Source organism: Taeniopygia guttata, chromosome 6 (genome assembly GCF_048771995.1).
Source record: "Taeniopygia guttata chromosome 6, bTaeGut7.mat, whole genome shotgun sequence".
Lineage (NCBI taxonomy): Eukaryota > Metazoa > Chordata > Aves > Passeriformes > Estrildidae > Taeniopygia > Taeniopygia guttata.
The window spans coordinates 11,670,112-11,686,594 of NC_133031.1; the positions used below are offsets into that span (position 1 = coordinate 11,670,112).

The 16,483-nt window shown below is 36.7% G+C and overlaps 1 protein-coding gene across 4 annotated transcripts in view; it reads right to left on the reverse strand.

The window, feature by feature from the left end:
* Positions 1–16,483, reverse strand: part of NRG3 (neuregulin 3) — a 392,904-nt gene that overhangs the window by 200,054 nt on the left and 176,367 nt on the right. For 3 of the 4 annotated variants that reach the window (XM_072930981.1, XM_072930980.1, XM_030275862.4), the window contains exon 2: positions 3,377–3,506. In XM_072930981.1, coding sequence (XP_072787082.1) covers positions 3,377–3,506 — 130 coding nt within the window. Of the gene's footprint in view, positions 1–3,376; positions 3,507–14,784; positions 14,926–16,483 lie in introns of those variants that run through there. The other variant, XM_072930982.1, reaches the window with a different exon arrangement.

Below are 16,483 nucleotides of genomic sequence, written 5' to 3' on the forward strand. Positions count from 1 at the left end.
GAGTTGACTGTGTACTTGATTTTTTTTTGGTGTAAATTACAAATTAAGGCACCCTCACCATTCAGCTCAAATTCTCAAGGTGGCAACATTGAAAAATTTAAGCATATGGAGACGCTAAATATGAAGTTTCCCTGCTGATGACCTAGCCTATCCTTAAAACAAGCTCATGTTAAACCATTCACAAAAATAAACCCTGAAGTCACAGCTTTAAAATAGCACAAAACATCCAGTGGATCTTGTTTGTTACCTAACCACGCAGGAGAACTCTTGCCAGTTTACATCCCAGGCAATTTTTCACCAAGAGATAGAGAGTAAAATGCAGAAGTTTGAATAAAAAATTAAATTACAGAATTTGAATTAAATTTCAATTAAAAGGAATTAAATCTAAAAAAAAATTAAATTCCTGCGTCTTCAGGACACTCATCTGTAGGTGAACAGGAATGGAAGATCCATGATGAGGGCTGCTTCTGATCTCGTCTCCTGTGCTCCCAGTGGCTCCTGTAACACAGCCTCCTCCCTGCCCTTGGCCAAGGGTGCACCTTGGTCCCAGTGCTCACGGTTGTGGGTTCAAAGCAGGAATCCCCCAGAGCAGGAAGGAGCCAGAGCCAGCTCTCTATGACATCCCAGTGCCAACGTGACAGCTGGAGACAGAAGGGGCACGTGCCAACCTTCCAACAACAGCACCACGGAGTTTGTGAACTCTGAGAGGTGCTTGAGCTGCCAGGTGAGCCTGCTGGCATTGCCAGGATGGGTCAGGAGGATACAGAAGGGGCCCAAAGTGTAACTCAAATATTTATTATTTGCTACCAAATCTCTCTCTCTGTACCTTTATAATAAGCATATTTATCCTTAGACATGCACACACAGCAAGAACTGCAGAACTCTCTAAGAATATAATCTACTAATACCCTTCAAACCTGACCAAGTGGGATAAAAGTTTTTTGCTCATCCAAGGTCCTCTGTCTGCAGCTGGTCCACATGGCAAATTCCCATTTCAGTAAATTGGTGCTCTGCTCCCAGAACAGATGCAAAATCACTCTCAGGGAGAATAAACAATGCAGCCTGATTCCAAGAACAAAGTAGCATTTTAAGTCTTCATAATTCTGTATTCAAATTATTCTTTTTGACTGCAGTGGAAATTCCATTTAAAAAATTGATTTTTTACTAGTTAGAGGACAATTACAGTGTATCAGTATTGTATTTTTTTTATATGGGTACATTCTGGCTGTTATTTCTGAGCACTGTTACAGGCTACAGACAGAAAAACCCCTGCACCCCACTCATTACAGCACTGACTCTAAGAAAGACACACTCAGTCTACCCAGCTAGGGATACAGCATTTAGGGGTCAAATTTAAATGTTTCTCTCCATTAATAGCAAACCTATCAGTAAAAAAGTGATTCTGAACAAATTGTTGCTTGCAGTGTTCAAGGTCCTTATAAAACTAAACAAAGTACTACAACTAATCACCCTTTAAATTTTAAAATGTATCTTCTTTTGCTATACGAAAATTGTTGCCTTATATGGGTCTTTTGGTGTTGCACCATTCAAAGTACCCACCATAAAAAAGATGTTTAATTCCAAGAGAATGTGCAACTGCCTGGAACTTGTACAGGCAACAAAAACCTCACACACAGGGGACCCCCAGAGATACTGCTGCTTCCCTATGGAAGAATAACACAGGGAAGGTGATGAAAAAGTTAACTCTGCTGGAAAGAATGAAAAGTCAACATTTTGGCTTGTTGAGTTAACAGGGGAAAGCTTGAGTGGAAAACTTCTAACCCTTAGCCAGGCTGCACTATCAGAATCACAGGAAATAAAAGAATTTGGCAAAGATGTAGGTAAGATCTTGAAAGTCAAAAAAGCCAACCAACAAAAACAAAACAAAAAAGGAATTCAGCTCTCAAGATATATCTCCTGCCAATTTTTTAAAATGTTTACAAAACCAGTCTGTTTAAAGACGTTAGCTACTAAATTTATCAGCCAATTTAAAAATTCTCATATATATCCATTTTTGTCTGCTATGTTGTAGAATTTTTGTTCAGTTTGAATACTCTATGAGAAACAAATAATGGAGTGATATAATTCCCTTAACAGCTCATGACATTTCTAAGAAATACCAAAAAACCTCATCTGCTTTAAGAAAAAAAAAATCTGTGTAGTATTATGATGGAAGTAGAAAAAGACATCAATTTTCCACAACAAATGAATAATATTTAATTTAAGCATTCCATACAAAAACAAGAAGGGAAATGAACGCTCATGGAACCATACACAACTGAATGGGAAAAAAAACACCAGTATTGTATAAAAAAGTCAAAATCTTGGAAATATTCTTTTGATGATGAGAAGAATTTCATTAATCTTTAAATTCATAATTTTCCATTTTCAATCCAGGCATATGAGATTTTGCAATTTTTTTTTTCTGCTTTTATTGGGACTTAGCAGCTTAAGTCCCAAATCCTTAAGGAAATCTTCTGTCCTTGACACTTTTTATTATTTATGCTAGAGTTCTCCACATATTTAGTTGTTCAGATTAGAACTTGGGCATAAAAGTGTCTCAGATAGACCTTTTGTTATGTCTGCCATACACAGTAAATTAGGTCACAAGCAGTTGAAAATGAAAATATGTTCTTCTGTATAAAAGATTGCTTAAATAATTTGGGGTCTGGTGGGTATGTGTGTTAAAATCCTCATCTTTAGGAACATAATGCAGTATTCCTTTGGCATATCACTCCTTTTTACTGGTCTCTATGGCTAACTAATAATAAAAATAATAAGTGATCTGGCCTTCTTTTCTGATATCCTTTTCAATACATTCAAGATGGCCTTGCAAAATAGCAGAAGTTCAGGGGTATAAAAGTGCACAACAGCTATAGAGCAGGTTCAGATAGCTATCATAGTTCACGTTATCTTTCAGTAATTCAACTTAAGAAACCCTAATTCTTAAAACTACTAGCCCTTCCTCTCTCTCAATAAACAGTACATACAGCTATTGTCAAATGCTCTAGCTGGAGTACCCAAAATAAAGGAAGGCTTCTGGTATGTAGGGGAATATAGGACTCTCATATGCAAAAAACCCAACAAAATGAAACAGTAATAATGAAACAATAATTAGATTATTAGAAAATGGAATAGTGAAGATTTTTCTAATCTATGGAAAGATCAAAATATTGCTTCTTGTATCTACATATTTCTATATATGATTATCACAGACTAGTAAAAAAACCCACCATCTGCGAGGGATGCCATCAAACTGGAGGGAAAAATTCCACTGCTTTCCAACATTCTACACGTGAATGTTTATTTTTTTTTTCCTTAATGCCTCCTCCCTGAGAGAGAAGACCTTTCTGGCACTTTGTGGCAGAGGACTTACCGGCAGTGTTTGTGGGATCCCGTTAGGGTTTCGATCACAAAGCATTCCCCTTCGTTGAGACAATATGCAAGGTCCTTGTCTTTGCATGGCTTAAAGTGCTCCGAGCGCTCCGTGGAATACGTTGTGGTGTCTGAGGAGAAAACAGGGAAAGGAAAGAAAAGCTGTAAGGATAAATTCTGGGTATTCCTACAGTACCTGTGAAATAAATTTGATCATAATGGGCTCAGTAACATCAAACACAGACTAAATGAAATGGAAAGCCTGGGGCATGTGAACCTCTGTCTGACTGCAGCATTATTTGCAATTAGTTTTCTTAAAAGATTCTCAAGAAATATATGCAGAAAAACAAACCAGACTGCAGCAAAGTTGGAGTATAATCTCAATCACTTCCAATTTCCATGGTTTCCTTGCTAAAATGTAAAGACACCTACTTAGTGTCCTTTAACTGGACCAATATTTTCATATTACAACACCAAAATATGCTTTGAAATAAGATACAATTTTTTTTCATAAAAGCCAAGCAAAAGTAGTTAATACAATGTAAATTTTTTTAAAACCCAAACAACAAAAAAACAACAACAAAAAGCCACTACAGTGAAAGAGAAAAAAAAAGCCAAATTCCCAAGGCCAACGCTAATTTGATTCACCAGTCACAAAAAACAGCCTAAAACTCAAACACAAGAAATGTCTCAGTGATTGTGTCATTTCACACAGATCATCTGTAGGTGTATATGAGCCCACCCCAAAATCACAGTAAAAGGCTTGGTTACAGGTAGAACTGTTGGCTGCACTGTTGGAATACTTAGATAATTAGATTTGGAATAGACTGCCAGTATGTCAGGGTGAACTATCATTCCTGTCTTCTAATAAATCTCTTTAACCTTTCCAATCCAGTTGGATTAATCAACAATAAAGCGAAATTTTCAGGGGAAGATGCCTGACTGACATGTGTTTTAATTTTCTTCACTATGACAAGGTTTTGTCTAACGAAGTGTGATTTTCAAAGTAGATTATGATTTCCACAGAGCCATGGTTTAATCTTCATATTCAATCTTAATTCAAAATGTTTAAATTCCTAATCACTTTGCAGGACCTGATAGACACTGAAATAATAAGAGAACATTCCATTGTATATCATACAGCCTATCACAAAACATTACTTTGACTGCTGTCAAATAAATGAAGCAATGCTCAACAGACACAGAAGCTTGCAAACTCAAAGTTGTACAAGCACTTGAACTTGGTGTTGCTCATAACTGAATACAAGTTAAATATCCACCAAACTATCATCAAAGTTGAAAACCAAAATACTGAACCACACCTGTAACAACAGTTCCACAACAAAATGCAGATAACCCCAAAAAATCTCATCATAGCCCTTTGTTCTTAGTATATCTTTAATAAAACACCTCTACAAGTTTTCCTTATATGCAGACTAAATGACAGAAGATTAATAAAACATATTTTAAAATAATAAGAAAATCCACACTCTATACCTTTGTTTCAACACTTCTTTGTTTTTCCTCTCCAGAGAAATAATGTTGTAGTTTAGTGTTTTCAGTGGAGAGAAAAAATATCCTGGGAATCAACTCTAACAGTCTTTCCTCAAATGTTTCTACAGGTTCAGAACAAAAGCCTGGGCCATTGTCCCCAGTAGCAGCACTTACAAAAAAGATACAGGCTAAATAGAAACTATGTCTTTAATGTTTGCAAGCAAACCCTGAAGTGAAATATATCAAGTTGAATTTGGAGATAATACAAGATGTTTATAGATGCAAGCAGTGACTAGCATCTCACTGTTGGCATTTCAAGAATGATCAGCTTTAATGAAAACAAAAATCCTCACACAGAAAAGAGATAGCCCAGTTACTTTTTAAGGTCAGTTTTACCCAGGCGCACTAAAATGACCATTTAAAACTTGATTAGGCAAAAAATAACCATAAACATCAGTAACCAGTTAAATTTCTATCCTTTTTAGATATGGAAAACTGAAGGTAACATTAATTGAAAGCACTCCTGGTAATTACAACAGGTAAATAAAACAGTTTGATGAGCAGAAACTCAGCTTGATCCAGCTTTAGGGAAGAGACCACTTGTATTTGTGAGCCTTCTCACAAATAAGAAGAGGAAATCTGTGCAAACACCTTTGTGAAGGCACCTGCAATACAGACCAAAGGAATCTGAGGTGCTCCCAAAGGACAGGAGCAAAAGGAGGGAGATCCAGCGTGGCTGAGGCAGTGACGCAGTGAATTCTCAGAGCACACCCTTTGAAGTGCAGGAGACTCCTCATCTACCATCATTAAATCAAGAACACTTTGCCAAAGTCAGCATTTTAAAGTTTTAGATTGAATATATTCTTTAGAAGTTTTGTTCTGCTTTAATTATTACTCTGTTTAATATTAATCAACCATTGTGTTTTATTTATAAATGGGCATAAGTTGCAATACATTTTCTCCACTTTGACACAATCTCAAGCTTTTCTGTTGTGTTTTGTCCCTCACCTTCCAAATTAAGTACAACAGTTTCAGGTAACGATGTTGGCGGCTCCTATGGCAGTCTTGGATTGCACTCCTAATGCTGAAAAGTACTCAAGAATTGGTAACTTTTTTTTTTTTTTAATAAAAAATCTCATTAGAAGTCACTTTTCAGTTAGAGTCTTTTCTAGTTTGGAATTTTTGTGCAAGTCTAGGCAGGTTGATGCACATGGACACTTCATAGAGCTGAGCACAGATGAGGGGTCTGAGCTCAAACGTCCTTAATCAACACTCCAAAGCTGTGTCACTACCTGATATCCTGAATATCCCTGGAGCTGCTGGGTACTTTTTGCTGGAGAGAACTCACATATCCCATTCATGAGTTTCATAAAAGTTACAATCCTGCTGTTGTTTTATGTTGCATACACAAAGTCTGCTACAGCTTCATTAAATATTGATAAAAACAAAACTTGAAAACAGGTTCTAAACATAACTACAGAAAGTACAAAACAACAGAAAACACTGTAGGGTCTACACAGTTTTCCTGGTTCCCTATCTAACAAATAATAGGTCCTATTGTCTCTTGCTTTATTTTACTCCTAACCAAATATTGAATTGACTTTTCCATGGTGGAATTGTCATTTATAGCTTCAGAAGCCGGGTAAATAAACACCATTGTATTGTGATGTTGAACTTTTTAAAGATTTTTTTTTAAAAAGAATTAATAAAATCTAGGCATTCCAAAAATTGAATAATACAGCTCCTTAATTTATTTTTAGTCTTTGAATGTGGCAACAGTCCCAAATGTTTACAAGTAACAAAAGAGGAATCTCTCTTAAGCATTCGGATGTCCCTGAATTCAGTGTGTATTCCTCAAGGTATTTTTTCATGTTTTTAATTGCCATGACTCCAGGTGTTTTATGCAAAAGCATCAGGGTTTCTTGATTTCTGTTGGAATCTTTCCAACTAAGTTGGAATAAAAAAATTCTAGGCACTCTTGTTCTTATTTTTCTTGCCTTACTATATCAGCAAATGTTTACACATGATTCCCATACTCTAAAATTGATATATCATTGCCAACCTTCAGTTAGCACTGTGTAATCAAATCAACCAGAATTTCATTCACATTTCAATATCTTTTATAAACATAGAATTGGTTTCTAAAAACATTCAGTCTTTGGGACTTGTTGAAAAAAATCAATTGGAAGTTTAGAGATATTATTTGATTTTGTTTAGGTCTAAAACAGTCTAAAAAAGTGTTAGTGAAGTCATATTCTTGTCTCATTAATATATGTCATCGTATTTATTGCAGTACAGGATGGCTCATTATAGCTGATTTTTGAGTGATCTTCCAGGCATGATATGGTTACTAAAAATGCTATTTGCTCCTCAAGGCCACTATTTTCAGTGTTTCCTGATACTGATAAATCTGTGACTGCCAGGGAAAAATACAGGAAAATAAAAGAATGCAAGATTTAAAATATCCTGGGAACAGCAGAATTCGGGGCAGCTGCTTCTGCACAGATTGCAGCAGCAGCCATTCGCATCCATCACATCTGTCCTGCAGCATTCCAGCTTCAGAAACAGATTTTACTGGTTACATCTCCAACAAAGCAACATTCCTATGCTAGCTGTAAATGATAATACCCACACTCCCCGGCCCTCTCACTGTAAACATATTTTCCAAGCAGACATTACCTGCTGTAGGGAGAAAAGTGACCCAGGAGAACAAGAGATGGGGAGGCCTTGTATAACTTATGTGAACCAGCAGGCAGGCACCTGCATTTCCACCAAGGAATATTAAGACATGGTTCATTTTAACACCAGAACTCACACACTAAAAGACTTCTTAAAATGCTGCATATTTTGACTACTACTGGGTATTACCAGCTTTACAGATTCAGTATCAACATGCAAACTGGCTTTTCCTTTATCTTTTTATCCATTTATAACTGATCATTTCCCAGAGAACAATTACTTACCAAGGCACCGAAAAAGCAAGATGCTTATTTTAAATCCCTGATCCCTTTTCTAAATGCATTGCAAAAAATAAGCCAGATACAGGCAACTGAATTGCCTCTGAAAATATAACTCTAGTTGTCAAAAATATACCTTAAGAACCTCCAGCATTTAAAATAATATATTCCTATATCACTACTGCATTCTATAAAGAAGGCAGAATAAAAAGGCAGTTAATAGCACACAGGGAGTTAAATTTTGTGTTGGGTGAAGTCAATGGCAATGTATTTACAATGATTTAGTATAAGCAGGGTTCCCTGAAGTTCCTATAGGGTCATTCTAGTGCTTCCCTTCTGATAAATCAGAATTATCTGTGGCATCCCTAACTAGAAAGAGTCTTGCACAAAAAATGAAACTTACATACAGAATCGTTTAGATGTGATTTTGTTTATTCACTTTCTTAACCTTAAAAATCATAGAACCTAAAATTTTTATTTCTGTGCTTTTAGAAGTATCACGGTTTAGGAAGGTTATTTCCCAGTTCATTGCTTCCCCTATTCCCTCTCCCCTCAGAAACACAAAAGGCAAAGATCACAGGTAGAGATAAGAGCCATTTACTGGAAACAGCACGGAGAAAAGAAAGGGAATAGGAACAGCAACAATACTGATAACAAAATGTACAATGAGAGAGCAATCTACATGTGAAACGTAGATTGTCCAGGACAAGACAAACAAGGAGGTCAGACCCTCTGGCCACCATGATTCCCCCCTATTGGAAAAAAAAAACCTCCTTCCTTCTCAGATTTGAGTACCTTTCCTCCCCCTGGCAAACAAGAGCTGGGCAGGGGAAGAAAATACCAAGTCCTAGGAAGATATTCATTAAGGCAGAAGGAAGGGAAACCATAAATATTTAGTGTTTATTTTGATTCAGCCTTAGCTGATGGTAGCTCTTTCTTAAGTTGTTGATATTTGCAAAGAAAACATTCTAGACATCGTCATTTTTAATGTAGAGATTTCGCTTTATTAGTGCTACCTGAACAGTAGCTGGCCTTCACCATGGAATAATTAAACTTAAAAATTCTAGTAAGAAATGATAAGAATTAAAAATTTAAAAAGAGAAAACTTCATGTTTTTAAAATAACAGACTTCTTGTTCTGAACTTACTTGAATGCCTTTGCATATATTTATCTATTATTAAAACTGAAAACTTAATTAAAAATAGGAAAAACATTTTTTTTTTTTTGCATTTAGAGAGGCAGTTTTGTATAAACAAGCAATAGAGTTCTGGATGTCAATTATTCAAGAAGCTACCCCTTAGCCATTTTTGTGCCAGGGAAAATTGTATCTAATCCAATAACACTTTTGAAGCTTTGATTGCATCATGATATATAAACAAACTTGTGCTACGGATATAGGACTTGTTGGAGATTTTCTATTATTCTTCAGATTCAAATGAACAAATCAGTATAATTTAGCAACAAACTGAAAATGCAGCCAATGCATCAAAACAATTTAATTTACAGGTGTTGGCTTCCCAGCCAGACTGGGGGGAGCTGCAATTGTTATCAGAGGCAGCCCTGTGTCACCTGCACAATCGCAGAGACAACACACAACACTTCCAGAACTACATACTACAGATAGTCATCTCTCCAAAAACCACACAGGCTCCCTTGTCAGCAACTCCTAAATTAATTCTTTAAGTGTGACCTTGTTATTCATATTTTCTAAATGTTTTTGCAGTTTGAAATCAGTATACACAACTACTAATGCATATATTGAAAAACATATGGAAGCATTTTCAAGTTACTAGCGTGTTATTAGCAAAGATCATGTGTTATTTACTTGATACAAGAAACTTTGAAATATAAAATAATCCCTTCACTTTCATGACTTAAAAAAAAAATCAACTTAATCAAGCCTTAGTTCTAAAAAGAATGTACAAAAAATGTACCCACCTAATGCTTTGTCACAACAAACTCTAAAGCAGAAAACAAAATAATGCCAGTATCACTTTGAAATGTAATATCTGATCACATCTGTCAGAACTTAAATGCTGAACCCTAAACATCGCTGGAATTCATCTCTGTATGGGCAATTTGCACATCAGAGCCTGCATTCTCCTGCTCTGCTCAAACTGAAACCAGGCAAAGCTGAACAAATGGGAAATGACTCAGGAGAGAGCCCTGTGAGACATAAAGGGCCACAAGTTCTGTGTCTAGGAGCCAAAGAAACAGGAGTGACTAAGACTCTAAAAGGTTTCAGTGTTCAAAGTGAAGAATTACTCTGAAACTGAGTTATGACAGTTCTGATGGGCTCTCGAGGTGCAGAGTGCTTTTATCAATCAAATGCATTCAGTTATCCTTCAGTAGGACTTATTAATTGATCTAAACGAAGCTAATAGAGGAAATCAGAGAGAAAGCAGCATATCAGAGATGGTGCCAGAAGTGGATCCATCGTCCACACCAGGGTTTCTCTGTTCTTTGACCCCTGCAGTCCCACCCATCCCAGCATATTGACATCTCTGGAGACTCCAAACCTTGAGACTAGATGGCAACACTGCACCAAAAAGGGACACCCTCCTGAGGATGTGAAAATAGTTCTAGGAGATAATCTGCAATAGATGGAGAAACTGAAATACTGTTAAATTTAGAGCATAAAAGCAAAATAGTAAATTAATTTGAAAAATAAAATATAGACTTCAAGAGGAGCAAGCAAAACACAGGAGAGACACCCCAAACCAGAAAACTGTGCCAGTTAAAAGATGCTAGAAGAAAGCAGATATCGCACACATCTGTGGTATCTGCAGTCACCAGCACTCTGAAAATTAAAAACAAAAAAACCCACTAAAATCCACCTCACATGAAATCTAGTGAATCAAATCAAGAAGAAAATACAAAGAACTAAATGTCCTTAATAATTCAATACTGCTACAACATGAGTATAAAAGTGGTGTTACAATTATTGTTACACGTAGTAAAAGACCCAATTAACAGTCCTCCAAATCTTTTTACTTCTTATATCGCAGCTGTCTTCTTTCTCCCTCTGTGAAACATTGTGTGAGGGTGGGAGTTTAGATGCAAGGACCAGAGGAGAGAAAGGGAATGACAGAAACCCTAGATCTGGAAGGCAAATATTTCTGTTTGGAACATACAGGGACTTTAGCTTGCCCAGCTCTTGTTAAAGAAATGCTAGAATTGATAGAAGAAGTCTCATAGCTAATGGCAGCTGGCAAGTGTCCTTGCTGGGTAGCAACACTTTTCCAGCTACAAATCTGGAACAATCTGTATTTGCACATCTTTCCACATTCTGGTACAGGAAAATTCTTCTGGAAACAGAGTATTATGTGATTTTATACATTTTCATGGTAAGCAGTAGCAAAGTGAAAACAAAGGCCAATGGCTCCAGAGGGCAGGGGCACTGGCCTGATCTATGTTCTAAGGTTTATTATTTTTCTGGATCATTTACTATTTCCTTAAAGTTGTACAGGAACTACCTAGCACTGTGTTTCCAATATTTAATAAATCACTTCTTACAGTCACCGCCGAGCTACTCTAGGTTTAGAGAGGAGATACCTAATGAAATAAAAGAATTTTTCTAGTTATAGGGGAAATACTTCACATTTTAAAGTAAAAATTCTAATTATCAAGAAGATATGAGTAGGTTGTTTGACTGGCAGTGATGCTCTTTCCAAGGAATTGAAATAGGTCAAATAATACATTGACTAGAAACAAGGGAAATAAGAAAAGCTATTTTAACTTTATGCTTCTGCATACTTCCGAGGCATACAATCTAAAATTTATTCATTACTTCATTTATAATTCTGACATTCTTGTAGTGTGGACATGCAAAGTCAGGCCATGAAGGATTAACATTACTCTCCACATTTCCTTTCACAAAGAAACCCATATATGCTAAATTATGCTTTATTTTTTAAATCTCATTTCCTCACTTTATTTCTTTTAATTCAATCTTCCAGAACAAAAAAGGGGACGGCCATGACAAGGTAAAGCATCTTTGCAACAGTCCCCTCAATCTGCACTGCTCTGTCCTTGTGAATGGATTACCTCAGAGGATTTCTTTTTTTCTCAGGTAAGGAGAATAATTTTCCAACTGGTTTTGATGTGGCACTGTAAGAAGTTCACACCCTGCAAATCCCCTTGTCTTTACTACCAGCACACAACAAACTGCTCAGCTTTATTGGCCAGCATGTTCCAGTGCCATTAATTAGGTAAATCACATATAGCTTTCTAATTTACGCACACACTGCTTCAACACAGCCAAGAGTCAGTCAACTGTGCTAAGGAAGAGCTGGATAATGAGGCTCTTGGTGGGCTACTACAGCTTCAGAAATCAGACTGCAGTCAACAGAACTCAAGCTGGAGACAGATTGACCAGAGATGTCAAAGGTATATCTAACATCCATACAAATATGCTGCAATATTTCACAGAATAATATAAACATGATTTTTTCTATTTCATGAATCTTTGGCCTTTGGCTCATATTCAAATCAATTTAGTTGCATCCCCCTCTGATTTTCAATTTAACACAAAATTATGAGTTCAACATCCGTGATACAAATCTAAGTCATTGCCTACTAAGTGAAACAGATTTTTCTTCTAAATTCCCCACAACTGAGACTATTATGTTGGTACAAAGGTTTAAAAATTGAAACAACTTAAGAAGCTGGCTGCTTATTATTAAAGAATTCACAGCCTTAGTGCAATAAACAGTATACATATTCTCATTAATGGTAAAGCAGGGAGCAAAGGGAAGAGAAGACACGGAGTTTGGGACTATAAGGAAAGATGCTTTCATGAAGGCAGAGTATAATGCACTCTGAAATTTCTCTTGGGACCAGCACCACTACAAGCAATATTCTGGTGGGGCTCCTGTTTTACACCTCAGTCTCCACAAGCCACAACACTGTAAAGTTGCATTTGGAAGCAGATAAATGCTCCTACATCCAATGTGCTCTACAGTTCTCATTTTATAGCCTATCACCATACTCATCCTGAGCAAAGTATCACAGGGTCTCACATGTGATCAACTAAGTGCTTGATTATCAAGTTTCAGGAGATGAAAATATTAGTTAAAAGCTACATTTTCCATTTCAGTACATTAAATTAATTAATTTTAGTGTTAAATTGGTGTTAATATGTATTTTCTTCCTATGGTGGAGGTGGTCTAGGACATGGCTCACTGGCAGGTAAGGTGAAACATGCACATAGCTTTTTTTACATAATGCTACCAAGAAGATTATGAGGCATCAGAAACTTAATTAACACCAAAAGGTAGTCTAACCTATTTGCCTTCCACATTTAACAATCTCTACAGTAGTTACATCCTCCCACAACCATCCAGAGAGTACATATAACTCAGTCTTTTAACAGTGACAGCAAGCTAGTAAATGAGTAAATTATTGTCCCTCTTGTCTACGTCTTTCAAGTTCTTCCAACTCCTTCTGAGACCTGAGCACCAGAAGCAAACAAAGCACTCAAGCCTTAGCATCTGCATTTATTCAATGACTTACTAAAAGAAAAAAAAAAAAAACCCCACCAAAAACTAACACCCCACCATCTACTCCTTTTCTAATAACTCCCCCCCTGCTGCATACACAGAGCCTCTAGCACTGCATGCACACACCAAGGCCAAGCAGCACTGACTGCTGCTGAGTCCTGGTTACCATCAGCCACAGAACTCCTCTTTCACTGCCAAAGCACCTGTGGGCTCACAGTGGCACCCTGAGGTGCAGCTCCCCAGCAATTCCAGCTGCCAGAGCTTTTTGGGGTTATGGGTATTTCTGGTCATTGCAGCCTTCATCCTTAATCATCTTTGAGTGACTGAAGCATTACAGCAGGCAAGCAGAGTGCTCTGCAGTAAACACACTTGGCTTTTTTCAGTAGAACCTGCTTGTTTTGGTGTTGGTATGAGTTGTGGTTTTTTGGTTTTACATAACTGAATCAGCCTGTACCATGCATCCTTCAATAAATAGTTGCAAAAGCCATACTTAAAAACATGCCAGTGATTTCTTAACTCCACTGGAAATCATGAAGAAGAAATACATACCTGAGAAGTATGACCAACTAGAATTTAAAAGTCCTCAAAAACACTCAGGTTAATTTTCTATTCATTAATGACTAAACAGATATTGTAGGTCTTATGCTTTACCTTCCCATCTTTTAACTTTTTTTAAGGAAAATTAACATATATTCTTCTAAATTAGAGCTTACAAAAAAAAAAAGCAACAAACAAACAAAAAAAAAACCAACAAAAAAAACAAAACAACAAACCAGCCAAAGCAATGCAGAAAAACCTACCAACCCTCTAATTTTATGTACCTGAGAAAGCAATATAATTGTAGGACAAATAAATTCAATGGTCAGTTTTCCCCTGCAATGCTGCACAAACTCACAAAACACGAGGTCTGTAGGGTGGGCTTCATTGTAAATTCAATGCTACACAAACCTCAATCTTCCTTACACTTCAAGTTACAACAAAAACAGCACGACAGAACAAAGCCACAACTACTTGAATGTCAAAAAGGATCAAGGCAATTTTAAAATACCATCAACAAATTTGCACTGTAGCAACATTTTACAATATTTGCAATTTTCCCCTATTTTGCATTAGGAAAGGAGAAGAATGTAACATCTGTAGCAGCTTTTCCTCTTGCTCTGAGAAGTTTTAAGATGCATTCTCATCCTGCAGTCCTCTCCACTCCGCAATTAATTGATTTAGATAATACAGACTAAGCACAATTGTAGCATTCATCTTGCAACAAAACTAGCCTGGATACAGAAAATAGAAGTTTCCTTTGCTTTCCTACACTCCTGAATCAAATCAAATCCGTGTTAACCTAGGTTATCTACCAGGGTTAGCTAGCAGAGAACATGAAATTTCACATACTGAAGTTGCATCCTTGTTTCATTACTCAGATTAATGAAACATATAATTGAAACTGAAACATCTCCTACCTTTACCCATGAGAAATTTGGGCAATATCACAAGCACTTTGTTCGCACTGTACCGGTTTGATGGTTGCAAAGCAGTCAGCTTTGCACTGCTAAACAAAACAGCTTGAGGTTCAACAAATCAGCAGCGTTGGCATCTGATATAGCTCAAGTAAGGGGGAGGAGAATCATTGTGAGATGTCACTGACAACTTTATTTCCACTTCTGTGCAAATTAAATGTAGGCTGGGGCACAGAAATGGAACATAATTTGACATAAAAAGTAGGACTACATGCTCTGGTTGACTGAAGATACTAGTACAGGAAAGAAAAAGCCAATTAAACCAGTAGTTTAGCTCACAAACAGCCACATCAATAATCCTAATTGAACTACAAAACAACAACCACAAAAGTCCAGGTTTGGAAATGCAACACTGAGCATCTCCAATGGTAGCTTAATTCCATTGTAAAACATCTCCATTGGAAAATGCATCATATCATTGCTCTAGTGCCACCACATTGGAGAAAAACATACATACAAGCAACAGATGTAATCACTGAAATATGAGAAGAAAATATGAGCAATTAACAATTGGGTGAGAAAAGATAACAGGGAAACTACATTATACTCTTTTGATGGCTACTAATTTTTAAAACTGCTATATACAACAACTGAGTAACTGTTCTAACTTAGACCACTTATACATCTTTCAACCTGCAAACCAGAATAACAAGCACAGTATTTCACAATCATTATTGTGTTAGGCCATTTTTAATGACATTTTATAACTAGTAGGGGATTTATTGTCTACTCAGAAGCTGCCCACCAGGCAGCAAACTTATCACTACTGCAGCTGCCTCTGAATTTGTCATGTTACAAAGCTGACTCAGACAGTGATTTTGTGCCAGAAGATCTTTGGCAGCAGCAGCAAAAATCCTAGTAATATCCTCTGGAAAGCACAACTGCTACTCTTGGAAGGGTGGAAAAGACCAAGAAAAAAAATCAGCTGATAAATCAGATAAGCTAGTTTCAAAATGCTTCAGTAATCATTGTCAGAAGTTCACAGGAGATGAACCCTATCACCAATCAACACTTCTAACAGCATCCCATTTCAGGTTTGTGGAAAGAAATCCAGGCAGGAATACTCTTTACAGTATTTTGCTCCCTCCTCTTCCAATGAATGGATAACTTTTGACTTTGTTTCTCCAGTCATGTTGCTTTTTAAATTATTCTCATGCAATGCTGCCCAGGACACACCAACAGGTACATATATACTTAAATATCTGAGGCTTTAAATAATGGGTAGAGTGGATTCAAACATGGTTCTTGACACAAATAGTTCACCCAGTTTTTTGAGGTTCAAATCCAGTGCTCAATTGGGAGAGCCAAGACACAACTCTCTGCTCACAGTGAGATATATTTGTTTCTTAGCCACTCCTAAGAAAACACAAAGATCATTTCCTTTACAATCTACCCTACTGCTCTCCCAAGTAAATCTTCCCAGGGCAAAGATTGCTTTATTGGTGCAAGTTCTGACCAAGGATACCACAAAAGAAAGTAAAATAAGTGCCTGAGTAAAAAAAAAAAAAAAAAGGAAGAATAAATCAATCAATCAGGTGCTAAACCATAATTTTTCCAAATATAAATTACATAGGCTAGCAGGTTGTAAAAGGGTCAAAAGATAAGAGGCAGGAAAAGGAAAGTGAAAAAGACAACTAACAAA